At 45.2% G+C, this 27134-nt stretch overlaps 1 protein-coding gene across 1 annotated transcript in view; it reads right to left on the bottom strand.

Annotated features, from left to right (window-relative positions):
• AGBL4 (AGBL carboxypeptidase 4) overlaps positions 1-27134 on the bottom strand; it is a 1134440-nt gene that overhangs the window by 97270 nt on the left and 1010036 nt on the right. The window contains exon 10 of the mRNA XM_072127046.1: positions 19346-19498. Within this exon, the coding sequence (XP_071983147.1) occupies positions 19346-19498 (153 nt within the window). The remainder of the gene's footprint in view (positions 1-19345; positions 19499-27134) is intronic.

The following is a 27134-nucleotide window of genomic DNA, read 5'->3' on the forward strand; positions in this document are numbered from 1 at the left end:
GAGATCATTCAATTGGACAAGGCCTGACCTTGAGGCCGAAAGCTGAAGAACACAATAACTTATAGAGTAAAGAGAAGATGAAGACTTCTCTCAGACTGTTCCTCCAGTCAGAGTATATCTTCAAACAGAACTTTCCAAAAGATGGTAGGTGGAGAAAATCTATTACATTTCCACCATGTTTACAATGAATAGATCATGAACAAGTGATAGCAGCTTCCATATGGCTAATATTCTAATATGACTGACCTCAACTTGGGTGTTGCTCTAGGCAGAATACTCTTTCGGCATCCTTCTTCCCAAATCAGGATGTCTGTTACTTAAGGTACCATATATACTCGAGTATAAGCCTAGTTTTTCAGCACAAAAAAATGTGCTGAAAACCCAAACTCGGCTTATACTTGATTAAAAAAATATATATCAAAACTCACCTCTCCAGCTTCCCCTGCTGCTGGCTATATACTGAGGAAGGGGCTGGCTATATTCTGGAGCAAGGGGCTGGCTATATACTGGGGGATATGGGCTGGCAGGCTATATACTGGGGGCAGGTGCTGGCTATATTCTATGGGGCAGGGTCCAGCAGGCTATATAATGGGGAGGCTCTGACTAATGCATTTCCCACCCTCGGCTTATACTCGAGTCAGTACATTTTCCCAGGTTATACTCGAGTATATACGGTATATTCCACACTTGTATTTATTTTATTTCTTTCCTACGTTTAATTAGTTTTTTCTTAAAGTGTTTATAAGTAGGCTTGTTCTTTGCTGGGCGACTTGTATTTTTTAATGGTATAATTTTTTGAGTAGACATTGGCCCAGATTTTTTAAAGTGTTTGAGCCAGTTTTATGTCTGACTTTGCACTATAAAGAACGTGGAAACTGCTTTCACATGTATCTATAAAGTGTCTGCACCAGTTTTGTGTCGCGGATGCTCTGTGTCAACAAGATAGAAAAAATGTGCACCTAAAGGGGCTGTTACTGCTTCATCGGAGTTTGCACCACATAACTGCAGCACGGAGCAAAGTGCCCTAAAAATATGGTGCCCACTTCTCCAGCACCGCAGGGGGCACCAGTTTAACCCCTTAATGACCGCCCTATCGGGATTCTACGTCGGTCATTAAGGGTACTTCTTCTGACGCGACGCCTTTCTACGGCGCCGCGTCAGAAGAAGATTTTGGGATATCGGGTCAGTATAGTGCCGGTGTCGGGCTGTGATATCACCCGGCACTAACCCGGGTGTTTAACCCCTTACACGCCGTGTAAGCGTGCAAGTGTGTCCCCCGTGGATCGGACCCCCCCGGTGTGCTTACCGGGGGATCCGATCCCTCCTGCCGCTGCCCCGGGTTCCGACGAGTGACCCGAGGCGTTCGGCTCCTCTTCTCCCGGGTCCTGCCTTCCTGGCAGGACCCGGCTGTAAGTAACTGAGCATGCAGTGTAAAGGCTTGAATAAGCGATCGGATGATCGCTTATTCAAGCCAAGAAGTAGAAAATGTAAAAAAGTTAAAAAAAAAAAAATTAAATCTTTTTATAATATAATTAAATAAATAAATAGAATAAAAGTCCCATAAACTCCCCAGTAACACATAAAATGCAAATACAGTAAATAAAACACAAAAACACGTACATATTTGGTATCACCGCGTCCGTAGTAATCTGTACAATAAATCTAAATCAATATTGAACCCGCTCGGTGAACGATGAAAAAAAAAAATACGAAAAACTTCCCGTAATATACAAACACCATCACAAAAAATGTTCTAAAAAGTGATCAAAAAAAGCTATGTTCCCTAATATGATACGACTGAAAAGAACAACTCTTTTCGCAAAAAATAAGCCCTCAACCAGGTCTGACAACATAAAAATACAGAAGTTATGGCCCTAAAAGTTTGTCAATAGTAAAAACAATGCGATATTCTCCAATATTGGTTTTGCTTAGGAAAATTGAGCAAAGATAAATGAGGTATCACCGCAATCGTAGTGAACCAGAGAATAAAGATAAAATATTATTTTTACATTACGGTGAGCGGGGGAAAAAAAATGCTAAAAATCCAAAATAAAAATTGATGATTTTGTTTGTGTCCCCCTTGAAATAGTTAATAAAATCTCATGAATAAGCTATAGACTCCCAAAATGAATTATCTATACATTGTATCTCATTCCGTAAAAAATAAGCCCTCATATGTTTGCATTACCAAAAAAAAATAAAAATGTATAGGTAGTACAATGTGACAATACAAATCTGCAGTGAATGGCGCCTCCATTCATTCTATACTCGGCCGTGCGCCCGTACAGAAGTTTACCACCACATATGTGGTATCAGTACACTCCGGAGGAATTGGGCATCAAACGTTGCAGTGCGTTTCATCATTTAATTTATTCTGAAACTGTCAGTTTGGCGTAAATGAATGTATTTTCCAAAAAAATTCCATAGTTTCTAAATCGGAGGTCCATATTGTTTTAACCCATGTGAAACACTTAAAGGGTTAATGGACTTAATAGAAGTTGTTTTACATACGTTGAGGGGTGAAGTTTCTATAGTGGGGTAATTTATGGGGTTTTACTATTATTTAGGCCTTACAAAGTCACTTGGAAGCTGAGTTTTCCCTCAAAATGTGAGTTTTGGCAATTTTCATGAAAATGAGAAAAATGGCACCTAAAGTTCTGCACCTCATAACATCCTAGAAAAGTGATAGGATGCATAAAATATCATCCCAACATAAAGCAGACATTCCGTAAATGTAATTTATCAAGCTTTTTGGGTAGTTTTACTTCCTATCTGGAAAGCAGAACATTTCAAACTTGGAAAATGAAGAATTTTTACAAACTTTTGCCAAATTTTCACTTTTTTTCAGAACGAATCGCAAAACGTATCACTTAAATTTTATAACTAACATGAAGTACAATGTGTCACGAGAAAACATTCTCAAAATCACCGGGATATGTTAAAGCGTTCCGAAGTTATAACCAATTATCGTGAGACATGTCAGATTTGAAAAATCGAGTCTGGTCATTGAGCTGAAAACTATTGTCGGTGATAAGGGGTTAATGAAGACCGGGCGCCGATATTCAATCATCTGCCGCACTCAAAAGGCAAACTGCACATGGTAGTTTGCACCAGTTTTGATAAATCTGGGCGATTATTTATTGACTATAATTTATAATATTATTTGGATGTGGATAAATGTATAACTATGTCTACACTGTGCTTCTTGTTAAAAAATTAATCAAGCCATGTCCTGATCACAATAATGCCCCTGATCAATTTGACCTCTGATTATAAAAAACAAAGCAGTCACTGTGGCCCCGCATCATGTATGCTCTAAGTTCCACCTGTGTGGAATGTGCGGAAGTCCACATGGATGGGATTTCTAATGAATGTTGGGATGGGTATGATGAGGTCATCATGCCACCAGCATCAGGTGCCCAGTAAGTTTCCCCTGCACCTTCCATATTAATTTCTCATGGACAAAGATAAAACTGAATTCAAGCAAAGGTGGTGGTCACAGTGGACCTGAGTGTTCCCAGGGTTGTCCACATGGCTTGCATAAGCCTATGACAAGACAAGACAAGCCATGTACCCCAAGATGATTGTAGTACTTCTCACACCATAAAGTACCCTCTACAAGCAGTCCTGCCCTGGCTGTAACTAACTTTATAAACCATGGCTAAAGTCAAATGGTTTGTTGGTGCTCCCCATTATTTCCATTACCCGTGGCGCCACCAGCCTATAGGGCATCCTCTTCCCATCTCCACAAGATTGTCATAACTTAATTAACATATACATATAATTTACACACAAGTGACTTTATAGCTATATGGAGGGTCATCTAACGGGACAGGTCTCACTTGCCTTTACCAACATCTGGACCTAATATTGAATATTTTATAGGAATCCTGTGCCAGATATTTTAGACTTTGGTAAAGTAATATATAGCTACATGTGTAAAAAAAAAACCTACGTGCATAATTAAGCAAGTATTAACCCCTTATATACCAAGGCGAAACACCATGTTTGTTTCATTTTAGTATAACTGTTTGCATCTCATACATTTCCGGCCATCTCTGGCAGCGCCGGACCCCTGATGAATACCCCCTTGGGGAACTTAAAATGGAGCAGACGCTGAATAAATGACATATAAGTGGTAAATTCCAATTTCACGTTCCGTGCGCCTGGCTCTGGCAGTTAATTTTAAAACAACACCCCGAGGTCAGGCAGGATTGGACTCTCTGCCACCATATGACAAGGCTGTCCTATTTATTTCAGTTTTTCTTCAGGGCTATGTTCCTCATAGAGAAACTGGGAAAAACACACATCTTTTACAGTCTGTTAGTCTCTGTCACCAGTACATGCCTGCAAAAAATCTGCGTGTTATATCAGCATGGCCAAGAAGAGCCTCGTGCCCACAGGACAGAACAAGTGGCTGGATCTTTAGAGTAGAAAATATCAAAATTGGCCCCTGGGAAGACGTTTTTTTGTTAACAGATTGAACTGTATTTATTTTTCAATTGTCCCAGAAAATACTGCAAAGTGCCGTGCACGCTCCACTTGTCCAGCGACGGACCTGCTAGTCAACGTGGCACGACGTAGCATGTGAAGAATATCATGGTTGTGTGGCACAAGAAGAGCCGGGGGTGGAATGATTATATTAATGATAATAATTAGGGGGGAACGTGAATCATGGATATGGAAATTTGTTTCCGATTTACACAGCAAAAGCGTCAGCCATTGGACCGATGCAATCTTCAGGATTGAGCATGGAATACACAAAAGAGCATTTCCACCTTAAATTGAAAAACAAATAAAAAGTCAAAAGATCCCGGACTCCCCTTCTATTTCAAAAACAAAATTGAGAATTATGATCCCCCAGCAAGTAATGGGGGAGGCAGTCTGTCTTTTAGAAGCTTTACAGAAGATGGCCACCATTTTGAAAGCCTCCATATTGCATCATGGACAAGTTTCTCCGAAATGGATTGTCACAATCAGATCTGCAATATCTCTTGTGTTCAAAAAGCTATTAATACAGAAATTAGCAACAACAACTAGGAACATTCCCTGTGATGTACAGCTATGCGTCGTGTTGTCCCTGGTGCTGAGCAGAAAGCTTAAAACGCTGGATCAAATTGTTATGAACCTACATGGAAATCTACGGAGAATCTTTGTGTTGATAATTCTTGAAACACAAGACATATTACAGATCTAATTGCTGCAATCGATTTCTGAGCCAATTCTAGTCTTTGATCTTCTACAGGATCACTTTCCCATTGGATAAACTTGCCCTTGATCCAATATGGCGGCTATTAAGATGGTGGCCATATTCTGGACACAGCCTAAAAGATAGGTCCTCGTATCCAGTACTTCCGGAGGGATCAGACATGTCATATTCCTTTTTACTTGTGACCAATTTGTTGCATTCTGTACATAGGGTTGTATTTGCCATTTAATCTACAGGGGTAATCTTGGTTGGCTGGTCAGTTATAAAGCCAGAAAGGCCTATAAGTATATTTAGTTTGCCAAGAGTGACCTTGTGTGAAGAAAGTAGACCCAAGCAGGTATCATAGAATATTTGGTAGAACATGGTCCACCAGAGCTTGAGTCCACTCTATCCATTTACTCCCTGTCGTGGCTACCAAATGGGCTTTCTTGGGTGTGTGACCTCTGTCTACCATGAATATATCTCCTACACTTCTGCTGGTGTTCGATATCTACTAACAATATTAATATTTGCCAACCCCACCAGCGTAAAATGTGTCCAATTGTGTTGGCCCTGCTTGATGTCAAAGTTTACCCAATTATTACCTGGAGCAATTTTTTTATTTTTTATGGCCACTTTAAGTTCCCAATCTTCCCCTGACTGTAGGCCAGACATATTTTGCACTCGGGGGTCAGTAAAAGTTGGGTCTAGTCTGACCAGTCCATGAGATATATGGGCTCAGGTCTAGAGTGTAAATCGACCATCTCTAACCAGGTTCTGTCCAGCTGTGTTCCCTTCACTTATCCACTCACTGGAGGGAGAAAATGTCAAAGTTAACAAACCACTACAACTTTGTTAAGCGCGGCACAGGATGGGTAATATAATGCGCTCAGTTTTTCTGTCAGCAGCTGACAATTCATCCTTTTAAAGAGATACCGGCTCCGGAGGATCTTTGAAGCAGACGAGATTAAAGTCGAAGTGAAAATCATTCAGTCTGCGCTTATTTATTGTGACAGTGTCCTGTGATTAGAATACAGAACAGTGAGCTCCTCACCAAGTCTAGGGCGGACGAGACGAGACTATTGGCTCGATATGGTTTTTTTTTAGTTTTAACTTTTTATTCCCATTGATTGGGTGAAAAAATATATAATAAACCCTACAACACACACACACACACACACACACACACACATATATATATGAAATGTTGTAACACCTGGGTCGGCGCCGTCCGTTGTGTGCGGCTGAGGAGGCGCTGATTGTATCTCTGTGCCTTTCTGAACAACTGCAGTGTGAACATTGGTTTAGCCTGCTATGTTGTTTGAATTGATTAGATTAGCACCACACTCATCTCTTTCCTGCAGCATAGCTTTGGTCGTTAGTTAACCAGATGAGTTTGATGAGCTTCTCACACTACTCACCTGCTCCCTGTGTTATCTGGATCTCTGAGTTATGACCTAATCACAACTGTGCCTGGGGCTCTGAAATCACATAAGAGTCCTGACCACCCTTCCTATGTTGCTGACCATAGAATTTATTCTGAGTTAGCTCCATGTCTTGTTTGTGACTTATTCGGCTTGGTGTCCTGAACTTTAGTTCTTATCTAGACTGCTCTACTGCCTTGTAATTTTGTACTGTGCTTGCCCTCCTTGTTGTGACCTGGCTCTGGCGACTATTCTTATCTGTTTGTATTGTTTTGTTGCCGCCTTTTACACTTTTGCACAGGAAGGGAATGTCGACCATTTACTTGCCATTTCCTAGGGTGGCATGAGAAAGTAGGTAGGGCAAGATTGGTGGGTTCAGAATTGGGGCTAACTGAATTGTTCGTTTTTCTGTTCCTAGCTACCGTATAACAAACGTCTAAAAAAATTTTGGATAAAATGTAGCTGAAGGAGAGGTCCATATCAGCGTTGAATTCTCCTCAAGGAGCTTCCATAACTGATTCCATTAATCTTATCCTAACAGGACCTGCACAGAAGACTTTTTTTCATCCAGCAAAATGATCAACTTCTGAATGAAAGCCCATGACCCAATTACAGGTAATGGAATATTTTTGGCTCATCATTTAGAGTATTATGTTTTTCATTGTTCTTTTTCTGCAATTGAGTAGAACAATGGCAGAAAAAGCATAGCACACATGTCTAAATAGCCTCAGGTTGTGTTAATATCTCCATCAGAATGTCCATCTCTCTGGAAACAGATCCATCATATGAAGCTGAAATAGACTCATTGGGGGTCATTTACTAAGGGCCCGATTAGCGTTTTCCCAACGTGTTACCCGAATATTTCCGATTTGCGCCGATTTTCCCTGAATTGCCCCAAGATTTTGGCGCATCGGCGCCGGCATGCACGCGGCGGAAATCGGGGGGCGTGGTTGAACGAAAACCCGACGGATTCGGAAAAACCGATGCATTTTAAAAAAAAAATGTGTTGCGAAAATTGCACTTACCTTAACTCAGCCCGGCTCGGTGTATTCCAGTGCGTTCCCATGCTCTACCATAAACATGTGTATGGAACCACCATTGGGAAACACAACAATTTGTAGGGTTCTCATTGATTGGACCCCCACGGATCACAAGAACAAGGGTTTGTTGTACCCCCATTTTACCCAAAATGAAAAGAGGAATAAAATCCCCACTTTCCATCTCACCATTCTTATCTAATTCCTCATTGCTTTCTTCTAAACCCTCCACCATTTTGCTCTTTGCAGTCCATTGATATCATCCTGACCTAGGATTGTTATTGATGTAGGGTATCACTTGGATCTGCTAACTCGGTTGTTGACACCATTGGTGGCAAGGCTGGACCTGACCACAACCTGAAGTCGGGAACAGAGCTGTAGGGGATCGACCAAACTGGATTTATATTCACTGACTGAGAACCTCTTTAAGAACAATGTAGCCTTCTAGTACATAGTCTCACAATACACAATCCAGTTCCTACACATTTATCATTTGAGGATCCAGGCTAGATGATGCACGCAGCAGAAAAGTCATCATGTGAACAGGGGCATGGTCCTCGCATGTGCACATATAGTGTAGATCTTATTATCATGTAGCATAATATTACATCCGCAGCCTACAGCGGGAATAAATCTAGATGATGAACTACAGCGAGAAACCCAATAAAGTGACCTTTGAATATATGAACATTCATAGGAATATCTAATACAGTAGAAATGAAACTACTGCTGAAGGGCAGGTCGTGCACATGAAGAGATCTTATATATATAGGAGGATATTGGGTGATGTACCTCCTCCTGGAAACTGGAAACATATTACATATTGATGGAGTGTTGGGTGGTTATTTATGGTACGTTCAACTTCAAGGTGACTCGATAATTTAGTAATTTAGAGTAAGTCGAATATCCTTATCATAGTTACCTCATCTGCTGCATAACTTCTTTTTAAAGTTTACTCTTGAAGTAACTCTTTTTATTTGGCTACATTAGATATAGGCTGCTCAACATAGCTGGTGCCTCCTTTCTGTTCTCAAAGTCACAGACATGCCCTCACCATCCACCTACCAGATCCAGGGACACAGCCTTATGTAGGGAAGGTACAATATGACCTGGAGGTAAGTACATAGGGGAGGGTACACCCCCAGGGCCCCTTTTGGCTCATTAGCATCATTTTAAAAGTTGATCTTAGAAGGAAGGAGGCCATGGATAACAAACTTAAGAAGATTAACACATTCTTGATGCCAGGATCACATGTAGACAGCACACATAGGCTGTACAGCTTAGTATCTACTTATTCTATATACATTGCTCACGGCAGAGAATACGTTTGCATATGTATATGTATGTATATTGTATATGGAGCACAACATTGTTTCTAACTGTGGAATGATATGAAATTCTACAAAATAGACTGTGGGTGTCATTTACTAAGGGCCCGATTCGCGTTTTCCCAACGTGTTACCCGAATATTTCCGATTTTGGATTGTGGCGCATCGGCGCCGGCATGCACGCGACGGATATCGGGGGCGTGGCCGAACGGAAACCCGACGGATTCGAAAAAAACGCCACATTTAAAAAAAAAACGTGTCGCTCGACACGCGCTTACCTTCACCCACGATAGGACGGTGAACTTCAGTGCATTCCGATGGTCTTCAGCACAGCAGCGACACCTGGTGGAAGTTGGAGGAACTACCTTAGTGAATCCTGAATCCACCGCAGAGAACGCGCCGCTGGATCGCGAATGGACTGGATAAGTAAATCTGCCCCAATCTGTGTATACTGGGGAAAGGGGTGGAGGGTAGCAGCTATTTATGCAGAGGATTAGCTTGAAGCAGCTGGGTCTGATTGTAAAATATATAAACAGCTCCCCCAGTAATGAATCTATATACGCCCTGCACATATATTGGATGATTAGGGGGGCCATGAAAACTGTAATCCACCATTGTTGGTAGGGACCCCTTTACGAATAAAGTGGTGGTGGCACTGGGGCACATGCCCTGGGAGCCCTCCCCATTATCCGGCCATGCCCCAGCATATTCATCTCCATTAAGCTGTAATACAACACAATACAATGTGCATGTACCTTAAGCCCCAAGTGAACAGTCCAAATTTTCAGTCCATGAATTGTTCCAGGTGTCGTGTACGTTTCTATAATTAATTTACTTGCAAAATTTTCAAGACGGGTTGAACCTCCTGGAACCAGTCTTGTTGATGTAGGGCAAAACCCCCCCCCCATGATTTCCTCAACCTGTTGCTGAGCCCAGATTCAATTCTTAAGCCGCAGAACTAAATCCCTTTGAGCTGTGACTCATTTAGGGGAGATTCAGATAAATGAAACCATCACCAAAGTGAATCCCATTTCACAGCAAACAAGTTATTAACTCGATCTGGCCGGTTTGCATGCGAAAGCCGTGTGCATTATTAATATAATCGGGATTTCTTTTTAGTTTGGTGTGATAAATGCCTACGAAATTGTATCTGCACTTGAAACCTTTTCAGTCGGCGGCGCTTGGTAAATCAATCAGTGCTGACAGATGCTTTAAGGAGAGTAATCTTTTCGATGTGTCTGTCAGTGGTTAATAGAACATTGTTTCTCAGCTTGGCTAAGGCTGGGAGACAGTCAATTATGGCCAACGCAGTGGATGCCTGGCAGGCCCAGAAGCAACCTGCACTCGCTAATGGAAATTGCTTAGCTTCATAATCTTTTCTTATTCCCATATAGTGGCAAATTCCTGCTCGTTTTTTTCCTCCATCCGGAATATTCATGTTTCGAAGGGTTACGTTATCTAATTTTGCAAGGTGTCATTGGCAAGTAGAAAACAATGGGCCACATTTATTAAGAGCAGTGCGGTCTGTACTGTGTGCAGTTACTTGTGTAGTGTGCAGGGGGCGCCAGAGTCAGGATTTCTGGCACACGTTCTTCGTGAATCTGGTGCCCCCTGCACTGCTCCGACAGAATGCACCAAATTTTTTGTGGTGCACCTTTAACACAGACTAGAGCAAGCAACACAATTCTGTCGGACTTTACATGATAAATGTGGTGCATGGTCTGACTGAGCACCGGAACGGCCATTTCAGTAGCAAAATTTGCATTGTGTGAAGAATAATGCAACCGCGCCACAAAAGGGTCGTGTGTGACACATATTTGGCTCGGACACTAGATAAATACAGGTGGAAGCAGTTTGCACGTGAAAAAAACGTGCAAAGTCCGTCAAAAAGATGGCGCAATCGCCTTAGTAAATGTGGGCCAATGTGTTACATTACGATTTTGGTGGCCGTTACATCAAAGAATGAAAACATGTTGTGTGGGGGTCCTTCAGCAGTCTTCACCCTGTATCAGTCTCCTAGAAAGATGCTACAGCTGTCACTCAGAGCACAGGGGAGGATGTTAGGGGCAGATCAGTGCTGAGAACATATAATCACACATGATTGTGGTATCATGTACACGATCATTTGCCAAAACAAGACGTAAGTCTGGCTGGCCAGGAACTGTGCCTGTGCACAATACACCTCTATGAGCTAGCTGCAATTTGTGCGACTAGCACATGGCCCCATGTATGGTTGTGTGCATGAGGTCTTAAAGGGGGTGTCCTGAAATCCTGGGGGTTTTGGCTGGGATAACCCAAAAAAAAGGATACTTACCCAGCTCTGGTCTCACGTTTCAATGCAATGTTAAAGACACTCGTTGACCAGAGTGGGTTCCCTGAATGCCAAAGAATGGGAGACCACCATAAAAATGGAACTTGGAGCCAGAGCAAGGTATGTAAACTTCATTTTGATTACCACAACTTTGGCTTTTTCCAGGATTCCTACAAAATCCTGCCACAAAAATGATCAACACAGAAAGTTACAACAACAAACGTGGAACATACCCTTTGATACAAGGCTATGGGATGTGTTGTCCATGGTGCTGAACACAAAGCTGAAGAGGCTGGATCCAATGATAGCCGCATGAGGATATACGGAGAATCTCTGTACTGATAACTGTTGTACCTCAAGAGATAGTGTAGATGTGATTGTGGCAATTAATCTCTGATCTTCTTTAATCTACTAATCTGCACCTTCCCATTGGAAAAAACAGTACTTTATCAAGATGTTGCTTATGTTCCAGTTGTAGTCTAATGGATAGGCTCCTCACCCATTACTTGCTGGGGAATCAGATATGTAATATTCCCTTTTATTTCTGAAATAAAATGGGGTTCTGGGACTTTGGCCAGTAATAACTATTAGTTTACATATTCTTCAGATAGTCCATCAGAAGATTATTGGTGTGGGGTCGACACGTGGGACCTGGGGTATTCAGCTGTGAGGATACCTTAAAATGTAACTGTAAAGTTATAATGATTTTACAAACTTCTCATATCTCATATGTGTCCCCCTTTAAAACCAACAGAACACTGTTTTGCTAACCCTTTCCTTTCCAAAGTTATGGCATTTTCTGTTCTGAAAATGTTTGACAAAAATCTTTCTCAGGTGAAGTGGGCGGAGACCTAGCTCTTCTTGAACCTGCCCTGAATCTGAGACCAATTCAAGCTGCCCATAGATCCCATAATGCCTTGTGTTTTTTCGCAAAGTAATTTAGCATTAAATTCATTTAGATTTCCACAAGTTAATCCACTGCACAGTGCACATACAGGATGTGTATGGTGACAGCCTTAAAGTTTCCATCACATGGAGGAGCAGGAACATGTACAGTACATACAGGATGTATATGGTGACAGCCCGGCAGCTTCCATCACATGGAGGAGCAGGGGACATGCACAGTACATACAGGATGTATATGGTGATAGCCTGGCATCTTCCAACACATGAAGGAGCAGGGGACATGTACAGTACATACAGGATGTATATGGTGATAGCCTGGCAGCTTCCATCACATGAAGAAGCAGGGGACATGCACAGTACATACAGGATGTATATGGTGACAGCCTGGCATCTTCCATCACATGGAGGAGCAGGGGACATGCACAGTACATACAGGATGTATATGGTGACAGCGCAGCAGCTTCCATCACATGGAGGAGCAGGGACATGTACAGTACATACAGGATGTATATGGTGACAGCCCAGCAGCTTCCATCACATGGAGGAGCAGGGACATGTACAGTACATACAGGATGTATATGGTGACAGCCTGGCAGCTTCCATCAATGGAGGAGCCCGGGACATGTACAGTACATACAGGATGTATATGGTGACAGCCTGGCAGCTTCCATCACATGGAGGAGCCCGGGACATGTACAGTACATACAGGATGTATATGGTGACAGCCTGGCAGCTTCCATCACATGGAGGAGCCCAGGACATGTACAGTACATACAGGATGTATATGGTGACAGCCTGGCAGCTTCCATCACATGGAGGAGCAGGGGACATGTACAGTACATACAGGATGTATATGGTGACAGCCTGGCAGCTTCCATCACATGGAGGAGCAGGGAGCATGTACAGAATATACAGGATGAATATGGTGACAGCCTGGCATCTTCCATCACATGGAGGAGCAGGAAACATGTACAGTACATACAGGATGTATATGGTGACAACCTGGCAGCTTCCATCACATGGAGGAGCAGGGACATGTACAGTACATACAGGATGTATATGGTGACAACCTGGCAGCTTCCATCACATGGAGGAGCAGGAAACATGTACAGTACATACAGGATGTATATGGTGACAGCCTGGCAGCTTCCATCACATGGAGGAGCAGGGACATGCACAGTACATACAGGATGTGAATGGTCACAGCCTGGCAGCTTCCAGCACATGGAGGAGCAGGGGACATGTACAGTACATACAGGATGTATATGGTGACAGCCTGGCAGCTTCCATCACATGGAGGAGCAGGGAGCATGTACAGAATATACAGGATGAATATGGTGACAGCCTGGCATCTTCCATCACATGGAGGAGCAGGAAACATGTACAGTACATACAGGATGTATATGGTGACAACCTGGCAGCTTCCATCACATGGAGGAGCAGGGACATGTACAGTACATACAGGATGTATATGGTGACAACCTGGCAGCTTCCATCACATGGAGGAGCAGGAAACATGTACAGTACATACAGGATGTATATGGTGACAGCCTGGCAGCTTCCATCACATGGAGGAGCAGGGACATGCACAGTACATACAGGATGTATATGGTGACAGCTCGGCAGCTTCCAGCACATGGAGGAGCAGGGGACATGTACAGTACATACAGGATGTGTATGGTGACAGCCTGGCAGCTTCCATCACATGGAGGAGCAGGGACATGTACAGTACATACAGGATGTATATGGTGACAGCCTGGCAGCTTCCATCAATGGAGGAGCCCGGGACATGTACAGTACATACAGGATGTATATGGTGACAGCCTGGCAGCTTCCATCACATGGAGGAGCCCGGGACATGTACAGTACATACAGGATGTATATGGTAACAGCCTGGCAGCTTCCATCACATGGAGGAGCCCCGGACATGTACAGTACATACAGGATGTATATGGTGACAGCCTGGCAGCTTCCATCACATGGAAGAGCAGGGAGCATGTACAGTACATACAGGATGTATATGGTGACAGCCCGGCAGCTTCCATCACATGGAGGAGCAGGGGACATGCACAGTACATACAGGATGTATATGGTGATAGCCTGGCATCTTCCATCACATGAAGGAGCAGGGGACATGTACAGTACATACAGGATGTATATGGTGATAGCCTGGCAGCTTCCATCACATGAAGAAGCAGGGGACATGCACAGTACATACAGGATGTATATGGTGACAGCCTGGCATCTTCCATCACATGGAGGAGCAGGGGACATGCACAGTACATACAGGATGTATATGGTGACAGCGCAGCAGCTTCCATCACATGGAGGAGCAGGGACATGTACAGTACATACAGGATGTATATGGTGACAGCCCAGCAGCTTCCATCACATGGAGGAGCAGGGACATGTACAGTACATACAGGATGTATATGGTGACAGCCTGGCAGCTTCCATCAATGGAGGAGCCCGGGACATGTACAGTACATACAGGATGTATATGGTGACAGCCTGGCAGCTTCCATCACATGGAGGAGCCCGGGACATGTACAGTACATACAGGATGTATATGGTGACAGCCTGGCAGCTTCCATCACATGGAGGAGCCCGGGACATGTACAGTACATACAGGATGTATATGGTGACAGCCTGGCAGCTTCCATCACATGGAGGAGCAGGGAGCATGTACAGAATATACAGGATGAATATGGTGACAGCCTGGCATCTTCCATCACATGGAGGAGCAGGAAACATGTACAGTACATACAGGATGTATATGGTGACAACCTGGCAGCTTCCATCACATGGAGGAGCAGGGACATGCACAGTACATACAGGATGTATATGGTGACAGCTCGGCAGCTTCCAGCACATGGAGGAGCAGGGGACATGTACAGTACATACAGGATGTGTATGGTGACAGCCTGGCAGCTTCCATCACAAGGAGGAGCAGGGACATGTACAGTACATACAGGATGTATATGGTGACAGCCTGGCAGCTTCCATCAATGGAGGAGCCCGGGACATGTACAGTACATACAGGATGTATATGGTGACAGCCTGGCAGCTTCCATCACATGGAGGAGCCCGGGACATGTACAGTACATACAGGATGTATATGGTGACAGCCTGGCAGCTTCCATCACATGGAGGAGCCCGGGACATGTACAGTACATACAGGATGTATATGGTGACAGCCTGGCAGCTTCCATCACATGGAGGAGCAGGGAGCATGTACAGAATATACAGGATGAATATGGTGACAGCCTGGCATCTTCCATCACATGGAGGAGCAGGAAACATGTACAGTACATACAGGATGTATATGGTGACAACCTGGCAGCTTCCATCACATGGAGGAGCAGGGACATGCACAGTACATACAGGATGTATATGGTGACAGCTCGGCAGCTTCCAGCACATGGAGGAGCAGGGGACATGTACAGTACATACAGGATGTGTATGGTGAAAGCCTGGCAGCTTCCATCACATGGAGGAGCAGGGACATGTACAATACATACAGGATGTATATGGTGACAGCCCGGCAGCTTCCATCACATGGAGGAGCAGGGGACATGTACAGTACATACAGGATGTGAATGGTCACAGCCTGGCAGCTTCCATCACATGGAGGAGCAGGGGACATGTACAGTACATACAGTTTGTGTATGGTGACAGCCTGGCAGCTTCCAGCACATGGAGGAGCAGGGGACATGTACAGTACATACAGGATGTGAATGGTCACAGCCTGGCAGCTTCCATCACATGGAGGAGCAGGGGACATGTACAGTACATACAGTTTGTGTATGGTGACAGCCTGGCAACTTCCATCACATGGAGGAGCAGGGAACATGTACAGTGCACATACAGGATGTATATGGTGACAGCCTGGCAGCTTCCATCACATGGAGGAGCAGGGGACATGCACAGTACATACAGGATGTATATGGTGACAGCCTGGTAGCTCCCATCAATGGAGGAGCCCGGGACATGTACAGTACATACAGGATGTATATGGTGACAGCCTGGCAGCATCCATCACATGGAGGTGCAGGGGACATGTACAGTACATACAGGATGTATATGGTGACAGCCTGGCAGCTTCCATCACATGGAGGAGCAGGGGACATGTACAGTACATACAGGATGTATATGGTGACAGCCCGGCAGCTTCCATCACATGGAGGAGCAGGGGACATGCACAGTACATACAGGATGTATATGGTGACAGCCTGGTAGCTCCCATCAATGGAGGAGCCCGGGACATGTACAGTACATACAGGATGTATATGGTGATAGCCTGGCATCTTCCATCACATGGAGGAGCAGGGGACATGCACAGTACATACAGGATGTGAATGGTCACAGCCTGGCAGCTTCCATCACATGGAGGAGCAGGGGACATGTACAGTACATACAGGATGTATATGGTGACAGCCTGGCAGCTTCCATCACATGGAGGAGCAGGGGACATGCACAGTACATACAGGATGTATATGGTGACAGTCTGGCAGCTCCCATCACATGGAGGAGCAGGGGACATGCACAGTACATACAGGATGTGAATGGTCACAGCCTGGCAGCTTCCATCACATGGAGGAGCAGGGGACATGTGGAAGTGTTAGAAATCAGAAGTAAACCAGTTACATGAAGTCTATAGCCTGTGCTGTGTGAACACTTAGGGTTAATAGCTTATCTGCACAGTGTTTGTACTGCCAATGACAAGGTGGGGGAAGGGAGCAGCGTGGGGATGAAAGAGACAGAGAAAGTTTTGAAGAATCACAGACTGGGATTGAGGGACTGATAGGGAACAGGGGAAATCTTGTACTTCTGCTATTCTGTGCAGGAAACATCTAGATAATGGAAACATAATGAAAACATCTAGCTCTGCTGCATACACAGAGCTCTGTCACATGACCTCCTCCTCTGTGAGCAGGTAGCAGCAGTTCCTCCCCTTCCAAGACTCCGACAGATAAACAAATCTATGGACTCCAGGGCTTGTCAGCACAGACAGAGGAAGGAGCTACTGCAACACTGAGATAATCTGAGGGATATAGCAATTCCCTCCACATCCCCATTTCGGCCAGCCATGGCATCTATTCGCTGCCTGATCCATATTTATTCCTGGCCGATCCTTTTAATGCACAAATCGTGCATCCAAAAATGTGAATCGTAAAACTAAACCTATCTTTGCTAAAATCACACTCCGTCCCGTCTTACACCCGTAAGGGTTAACTGCGCCTAATAGAAACGCTCCTTTCCATTAGGATCATGCATTATCTGGATGTATATCGCTTTAAGAAATCAGTGCGGTTATTTCTTTTATATGGAGCTGAAGATCAGGTGAAATTTTTTTTCCCCCGCAATAGTCAATAAAAATAATAGTGTTTATAATGTGGAGAAAATAAAATGGAAATTGGCCGAGGTCCTGCGGTACGACCAATATTGCTCCTGTACATAGGGAAGAAATGTAATCAGCAAAATGGGTGCGTTAAAGAGGCCCCATAATTACGGTATTATTGCTTTTCCACTGGCGCTATATAGAATGCCGCACGACTCTGTAATACTGAAAACAGTGAAATCAACCCATTTACTGTATGCCGGCCTCATTGATGAGAACACTTCTATTACTTTCCATCAGGCAAATGGTTCTGTTTTATTATGTCTCCTGAAGTTTGCAGACTCGGCTGTTTTAGGTCACAATGACCTTCGGTTTTTTTTTTTTTTTTCATTATTTCACCAAAGTTTTCGGGAACAATAATAAAAAAAAAAAAAAAAGAAAATCATCATCTTACGTCTTCCTCTAAAATGAGAACCCAAATCTGTTGTGTGGAAAGTAACATGAAGTGATCCCAAGTCTGAAGACATAGGTATAGGCCTTAGGCTACATTCCCCCCCGCCGCATGGCCGATGTATATACGGCCGATATACTTCCCACATGGACGGAAATGGGCACACGGCGCCTTACGGGAGAAGTACGGTGCGGCACACATGTGGCCCCGTACCGCTCCGTACCCTGTGAAAAGATAGGACATGTCCTATCTTTTCAAGGCATGCGCTGCTGTGTGCCGGGCAACGGCTGTGTGAATCCAGCCTTAAAGTGACCTCCAAGGGTTTTCAGCGGTTATTATTCACTAAATCTATTTAGCATTTAAAGCTCCATTTTCTTTAATTACTGTATATACTCGAGTATAAGCAGAGGCACCTACCGTAATTTAACCAAAATCTGGGAAAACCTATTGACTCGAGTATAAGCCTAGGGTGGGAAATGCATTGGTCACAGCCTCCCCAGTATACAGCAAGCAAGATCCCAGTAGTATATAGCCAGCCCCTAGTAGTATATAGCTAGCCACCTGTAGTATATAGCTAGACCCCTGTAGTATATATCCCACCTCCTGTAATATATAGCCAGACAGCCCCCTGTAGTATATAGCGAGCCCCCTGTAGTATATAGCCAGCCATCCCCTGTAGTATATGGCCAGCCCCCTGTAGTATATAGCCAGCCCCCTGTAGTAGCCAGCCAGCCCCCTGTAGTATATATCCCACGCCCTGTAGTATATAGCCAGCCCCCTGTAGTATATATCCCACGCCCTGTAGTATATAGCCAGCCCCCTGTAGTATATAACCAGCCATCCCCAGTAGTATATAGCCAGCCCCCTGTAGTATATAGCCAGCCCCCTGTAGTATATAGCCAGCCCAAAGTAGTATGTAGCCAGTCAGTCCCCTGTAGTATATAGCGAGCCCCCTGTAGTATATAGCCAGCCATCCCCTGGAGTATATAGCCAGCCATCCCCTGGAGTATATAGCCAGCCCGCTGTAGTATATAGCCAGCCAGCCCCCTGTAGTATATAGCTAGCCCATTGTAGTATATAGCCAGGTGTAGTATATATCCCCCTGGATCAATACTGTAGAACTATAGAACTATATAGGGCTTGATGGACCTACATCTCTCTATATCTACCATCTTACAGCCAGTGGTCTACATTTGAATCTTTACAAAGAATTTTAGCCAACTAACAAATATTGTGATGTATAAGATTAATTTCATTAGTCCCTAATAAGATTAGAAGGTAGAGAAATGGAAATGTGGTTCCTTATCTACTGGACCTTTGTCCTGATCACTAGTAATACAGCATGGACATGATACTTACAAAAGAGAAGTCTTCTGCATTTCGACAGAGCAGCTTAGGAAATATGGCTTGTCTCTGGAATAGCTCTTCCTGCTCGAAGATATTCCCATACATGAATCCGTTCATCATGGTGGAATGAGCGTGGATGTCTATGTAGAACTCCAGGCTAGTCCTCTGTGGGGGTAGGGGGTATAAAACATATATAAAACATTCCATTAGTTATACATTTCACAATGAGGACATCATAGTACAACCCCAGTAAGATAATATATGGGGTAGTATGTACAGTTTACTAATGTTAGAAGGCTAAAGGACCTGTGATGATGTCACCCTGGTCACATGACATTAGCCACGCCTCCCGTGCTAATGAGCTTGAAAGGCTACTTCGGCGGTTCCCAGAGCCCATCCCTGCTGCTGTCCCCTCAGCTCTTCCCTCTCACACAGTGGGAGAAGCAGTGCTCCTGCACAGTGTAACAGCCTTTAAATCTGCAGCGCGGAGAGGTTCATTAGCATCATTTTAGAAGTTGATTTTTAGAAGGAAGCTATGAACAACAAATATAAGAAGATTACCAGTCACGGTGCCTGGATAAGACAGAAAGATTCTTTCCTTTGTTGCCCTCTTCATTTACCCAGTAATTTTTTCCTAGCTTTTCGATAATCCTTCCTTTGTTCCCCACATGTTTTTGTTAAAATAGATATCACAGCTTTATAAATAGGTTGATGAATATGCCCCAATTTCCCACATTAACGGCAAAGATTATGGAAGCGATTTAATAAGAAGTCAGCAGAGGAACACAATCCTCCGCCCCCTACAGTTTTATTTCCTCGACTTTATCAATAAATGGAGTAATAATGGTACCGGAGCGCATTAGGAAGAAACAACGTCATTACACGCGCCAAGAAAATGGGTTTGGCGCTTTAACACATGGTTTGTGGAAAACATTAGACTTATTCTTTAAATGCTATGAAGAATATTTATTTATTAATTTAGTTATTCTTGGTTATTTATTAAAATATTGCGTTATGCAAAAATACCCATATTACATAAAGCATACCATACAGGCAGTCCCCGGGTTACGTACAAGTTCGGTTCTGTAGGTTTGCTCTTAAGTTGAATTTGTATGTAAGTCGGAACTGTATATTTTATCATTTTAACGCCAACCAAAATTTTTTATTGTCCATATTCATGGAAAACCTCACTAAAGGAAAGCTACCCTAGTTCCCACCTCTGTATCGCTCAGGGGTAAATTTTTCCATATCAGATACAATTGCTAGGGAAGACTATGCTGAAACTTGGGGAAATTACTTAGAATTGGGATTCCAAGTAGAGATGACCAAACCCAACGTTCGGATTTGGGGTTTGACCGCAAAACCTGGACAAATTGTCATATTACCAGTTTAAAGGAAACCTACCTTCAGAAATCTACCTATTAAGCTGGGTCTGATGGTAGGTGGCTAGTAACATGCTAAGCCCTAATCTATTTTTAACTAATCCTAAAATACCTTCTTAAATAAGATACACTTTATCTAACTAATATGCTAATTATCGGCAGAGGCTACTGGGGCGTGGAGTAGCCTCTCTCCGGGTAGTGGGAGCAATGGCTAATCCACGCCCTAGTAACCTCTGCGGGTAATTAGCATATTAGTTAGATAAAGTGTAGTTTAGCTTAGGAAGTATTTTAGGATTAGGTAAAATTAGATTAGGGTTGAGCATGTTACTAGCCACCTACCATCAGACCTAGATCAATAGGTAGATTTCTGATGGTAGGTTTCCTTTAAACATTCACACGACCGTATGGAGGACGTATATACGGCCGACGTATATACGGCCAATATATGTCCTCCATAGACAGCAATGGGTGCACGGCGCCCTACGGGAGCGGTACAGTGCAGCACACATGTGGCACCGTACCACTCCGTACCCGGGGAAAAAATAGGACCTGTCCTATCTTTACCCGTAATACGGCGCTGTGCGCCATACATCCCTATGGAGAGGGGCGGGGGTGAGCTGCGCTCAACTCCTCCTCCTATCCCCGTGCACTGCCGTTGCCCGCCCATACCATAGTGGGCAACGGCAGTGCACGGGGAGAGGAGGAGGAGGTGAGCGCAGCTCACCCCCGCCCCTCTCCATAGGGATGTATGGCGCACGGCGCCGTATTACGGTGAATGTAGCCTTAATCTGACAATTTGTCCAGGTCGTGCGGCCAAACCCAAATTCCGAATGTTGGGTCTGCTCATCTCTAGTTGGAATCCCAAATCTAACCGATTTCCCAATGTTTCAGCATGGGCTTATACAAAAAAATGAACCCCTGAACGATACAGAGGTGGGAACTGAGACCCACAACATATCCTGGGGTCTTTCTTCCATGGATAAAAGATCTATGCAACTGGTATTCCAGAAACATCTGACACCTAACAAGTGGATTGATGTATTCTTTCTTGAGGGTGTAAGTCTCCGCAGTAAATAACATATAAGACGGAGCAGTTGCTTACGCGAAAAGTTTTCACCGGAGAAGCAATTAAAACTAAGATGAAGCAAAGCATGCTGGAATTAAAAGGGAGAGTGATTGTCATATAATTTGTCTGCGGAGACAAGGAGAAAGTAATAAATTGTGAGCTGGGAACCTGCTGGATGCTGAGAGCTGTCTTTAAAGGGAGATGCAAGTTACCTCCCGCTATGATATTAAACTCATCATTTTCTGCTCTGGAGGTGGAATTCAAAATGATTCAACAGTCGACATCTAAAAAGTCATTTTTCTACTTAATTCCCAGAAGTGACTTTTTTTATGTGCTTACGCGCTGCAGAGAGATGTGGGTTTTTTTTTCTTCCTCTCGTAACTCTGTAATTGCCTATGAGATCAGGTGACCCCATGTACCTAAGAAGATGCTGTTTTTTTCCAGCGCTGGTAAAACAAAAGCCGCTTCTTCCTTTCTGCTTTGTCAACAGAGAAGAGGGAGACGGGCGCCGCTCTGATACCGCGCTGACACCCCCTTCTTATTTCTTAATGTCAATAACCGTCAGAACGACGTTACGCGTCTTCCTCCTGCATGGACGCAGATCGGGGAAATTTATCCGGAGCTTTTAATCGGGTCACTTTGCAACGTGAAACTCGTTTTTTGTAATCTTTTCTTTTTTTTTGTAACTTTCCTTGGATACATCTGTGGTATAATATAAAATTCTGCAGCGACAGTGATGTCTTTTTATCGGTCCTTATGTAATGTATTGCATTTGGAAGGTCGTTTTCATTTTCTTTAGTTGGCGTCTATTAGAGATGAGCGAACATGCTCGTCCGAGCTTGATGCTCGGTCGAGCATTAGCGTACTCGAAACTGCTCGTTGCTCGGACGAATACTTCGCCCGCTCGAGAAAATGGCAGCTCCCGCCGTTTTGCTTTTTGGCGGCCAGAAACAGAGCCAATCACAAGCCAGGAGACTCTGCACTCCACCCAGCATGATGTGGTACCCTTACACGTCGATAGCAGTGGTTGGCTGGCCAGATCAGGTGACCCTGGGATAGACTAGCCGCTGCCCGCGCTGCTCGGATCATTCTGTGTCTGGATGCCGCTAGGGAGAGAGCTGCTGCTGGTCAGGGTTAGCGTTAGGCTGTTCTATTAGCTTACTGTTAGGCAGGAGTGATTCTCCAAGAACCCAACAGCCCTTCTTAGGGCTACAATAACGTTATACTTTTTTTTTTTTTTATTTGCAGCTAGTACCATTTTGTGAGGAATTTGCAGGGGGACTTGCTACCGTTGTGTTTAGCTCTTAGTGGCACACATATCCACCTCAAACACCAAAGTGGGAAAATTTAGTAGGGGTTGGATTTCAATTAGGCACAGTCTGCCATTTGTCCTTTTTTATTTTACGTTTATTTTGTTTAATAACTCAGTGTCATCTCATCTGGCATAGTAGTGTGCTTTCATACTTGGCTAGAAAATAGCCATAGGAGAATCCAAACGGCTTACTTGCGCCTACAGTAGCGTTATATATTTGATTTCTGGTTGATCTGCTGGTGGCTGTACTTGCTGCAGTGCATCTACTAGCCAATTGTGAGCAATTTGTAGTGAGACTTGCGACCGCTGTGTTCTGCGCTTAGTGACGCACATATCCATTGCAAAGACCGAAGTGGGAAAATTTTGTAGGGGTTGGATTTCAATTCGGCACAGTCTGCCATTTTTCCTTTTTTATTTTACGTTTATTTTGTTTAATAACTCAGTGTCATCTCATCTGGCATATTAGTGTGCTTTCATACTTGGCTAGAAAATAGCCATAGGAGAATCCAAACGGCTTACTTGCGCCTACAGTAGCGTTATATATTTGATTTCTGGTTGATCTGCTGGTGGCTGTACTTGCTGCAGTGCATCTACTAGCCAATTGTCAGCAATTTGTAGTGAGACTTGCGACCGCTGTGTTTTGCGCTTAGTGACGCACATATCCATTGCAAAGACCGAAGTGGGAAAATTTTGTAGGGGTTGGATTTCAATTCGGCACAGTCTGCCATTTTTCCTTTTTTATTTTACGTTTATTTTGTTTAATAACTCAGTGTCATCTCATCTGGCATAGTAGTGTGCTTTCATACTTGGCTAGAAAATAGCCATAGCTATAGGATAGCATTGTTTGTTTTTAAAAACTCAAAAACACAAAAAAAACCAAAAAACACAAAAAAAAGTTAAAAAAAAATTAAAGTTATAACTCTCATTTTAAAAATGTTTAACCCGAGGGCTAGGGGTAGAGGACGAGGGCGGGGACGTGGGCGTCCAACTACTGCAGGGGTCAGAGGCCGTGGTCCTGGGCGGGGTGAGACACCACCTGCTTATGAGGGAGCAGGGGAACGCCGCAGAGCTACACTCCCTAGGTTCATGTCTGAAGTTACTGGGACTCGTGGTAGAGCACTGTTGAGGCCAGAACAGTGCGAACAGGTGATGTCGTGGATTGCTGACAATGCTTCGAGCAATTTGTCCACCAGTCAGTCTTCCACGCAGTCCACCCATGTCACCGAAATCGCCACTCCTCCAGCTCCTGCACCTCAGCCTCCTCCCCCCCAGTCTGCCCCCTCCCAGGAAAATTTGGCATTTGAACCGGCATACTCTGAGGAACTGTTTTCTGGACCCTTCCCACAGTCACAAACCACTTGTCCGGTTGCTGCTGAGCAATTTTCCGATGCCCAGGTTTTCCACCAGTCACAGTCTGTGGGTGATGATGACCTTCTTGACGTAGTGGAAGTGTGTAAAGAGGTGTCCGACGATGAGGAGACACGGTTGTCAGACAGTGGGGAAGTTGTTGTCAGGGCAGGAAGTCCGAGGGGGGAGCAGACTGAGGGATCGGAGGATGATGAGGTGACAGACCCAAGCTGGGTTGAGAGGCCGGGTGAACACAGTGCTTCTGAGACGGAGGAGAGTCCTCGACCAGAACAGGTTGGAAGAGGCAGTGGTGGGGCCAGACGGAGAGGCAGGGCCAGAGCTGGTGCATCAGCGCCAAATGTGTCAACTAGTGAAGCTCCCGTGGCGAGGGCTCTTGCGGCGAGGGCTAGATCTTCAGAAGTCTGGAGGTTCTTTAAGGAAACACCGGATGACCGACGGACTGTGGTGTGCAACATTTGCCAAACCAGGCTCAGCAGGGGTTCCACCACTACTAGCCTAACTACCACCAGTATGCGCAGGCATATGAATGCTAAACACCCCACTCAGTGGCAACAAGCCCGTTCACCTCCGGCCGTGCACACCACTGCTCCTTCCCCTGTGTCAGCTGATAGTCAGCCCCCTGCCCAGGACCCTGCCACAAAAACCCCATTGTCGCCTCCACGATCCTCCACAGCATCCACCAGCGTTCAGCTCTCCATACCCCAGACGCTGGAGCGGAAGCGCAAATATAGTGCAACCCACCCGCACGCCCAAGCCCTTAATGTGCACATCTCCAGATTGCTTAGCCTGGAGATGCTGCCCTATAGGCTAGTAGAGACCGAGGCCTTTCGCAACCTCATGGCGGCGGCCGCCCCTCGGTATTCGGTCCCCAGCCGCCACTACTTTTCCCGATGTGCCGTCCCAGCCCTGCACCAGCACGTGTCAGACAACATCATCCGTGCCCTGACCAACGCCGTTTCTGACAAGGTCCACCTGACCACGGACACGTGGACGAGTGCTGCCGGGCAGGGCCACTATATATCGCTGACGGCACATTGGGTTAACTTGGTGGAGGCTGGGAGCGAGTCTGACCCTGCGGCTGGTCATATACTGCCGACGCCGAGGATTGCGGGGCCTACCTCGGTCCAGGTGTTTCAGGCCTACTATGCCTCCTCCTCCTCCCACCCCTCCTCCACCTCCTCCTCCGAACTACCATCCGTGGGCACGGCGCCATCAGTCGGTAGCTCTAGGCACAGCAGCAGTGCCGTCGCTAAGCGACAGCAGGCGGTGCTCAAACTGCTGAGCCTAGGCGATAAAAGGCACACCGCCCAAGAGCTATTACAGGGCATCACGGCGCAGACTGATCTGTGGCTGGCACCGCTGAACCTGAAGCCAGGCATGGTTGTGTGTGACAACGGCCGTAACCTGGTGGCGGCTCTGCAACTCGGCAGACTGACACATTTGCCATGCCTGGCCCATGTGTTAAATCTGATAGTTCAGCGTTTCCTCAAGACATACCCCAATCTGTCTGATTTGCTCACGAAGGTGCGCCGCATCTGTGCGCATTTCAGGAAGTCCAGCACAGATGCTGCCACTCTCAGAGCAGCGCAGCGCCGCCTCCAACTGCCCGCTCACCGACTGTTGTGCGACGTGCCCACGAGGTGGAATTCAACACTGACCATGTTATCCAGAGTTTACCAGCAGCGCCGAGCCATTGTAGACTGCCAGATGTCAACTTCCACCAGAACTGGTAGTCAGGTCAGTCAGCTTCCTCAAGTCTACAATGAGGAGTGGACGTGGATGTCTGATATCTGTCAGGTGCTGAGTAACTTTGAGGAGTCAACACAGATGGTCAGTGGCGATGCCGCCATCATCAGCCTCACCATCCCGCTGCTTGGCCTGTTGAAAAACTCTCTGATCAGCATGAAGTCGGAAGCTTTGCGCTCGTCACAAGAGACGGGGGAAGAAGATTCCCTTGTTGATAGCCAAAGCACCCTCAGGTCTGTTTCTCAGCGCATATCGGAGGAGGTGGAGGTGGAGGAGGATGAGGAGGAAGAGGAGGAGAATGTTGGCGAGACACAAGAGGGGACCATTGTTGAGTCCTTCACTGTTCAGCGTGTATGGGCAGAAGAAGAGGAGTTGGAGGAGTTGGAGGAGGAGGAAATGGACAGTCAGGCCAGTGAGGGGAGTGAATTCTTACGCGTTGGTACTCTGGCGCATATGGCAGATTTCATGCTAGGCTGCCTATCCCGTGACCCTCGCGTTCAAAGAATTTATTCCAGCACCGATTACTGGGTGTTCACTCTCCTGGACCCACGGTACAAGCAAAATCTTTCCACTCTCATCCCTGCAGAGGAAAGGAGTGTGAGAATGCATGAATACCAGCAGGCCCTGGTGCACAAGCTGAAACAGTATTTCCCTTCTGACAGCGCTAGCGGCAGAGTGCGTAGTTCTGCGGGACAAGTAGCGAGGGAGAGTAGGCGAGCAGGCAGCTTGTCCAGCACTGGCAAGGGTACGCTTTACAAGGCTTTTGCCAGCTTTATGTCACCCCAGCAAGACACTGTCACCTGTCCCCAGTCTCGGCAGAGTAGGGCTGATCTTTACAGAAAGATGGTGAGGGAGTACGTAGCTGACCATACCATCGTCCTAAATGATCACACAGCTCCCTACAACTACTGGGTTTCAAAGCTGGAC

Source organism: Engystomops pustulosus, chromosome 10 (genome assembly GCF_040894005.1).
Source record: "Engystomops pustulosus chromosome 10, aEngPut4.maternal, whole genome shotgun sequence".
In the NCBI taxonomy this organism is placed as follows: Eukaryota; Metazoa; Chordata; class Amphibia; order Anura; family Leptodactylidae; genus Engystomops; species Engystomops pustulosus.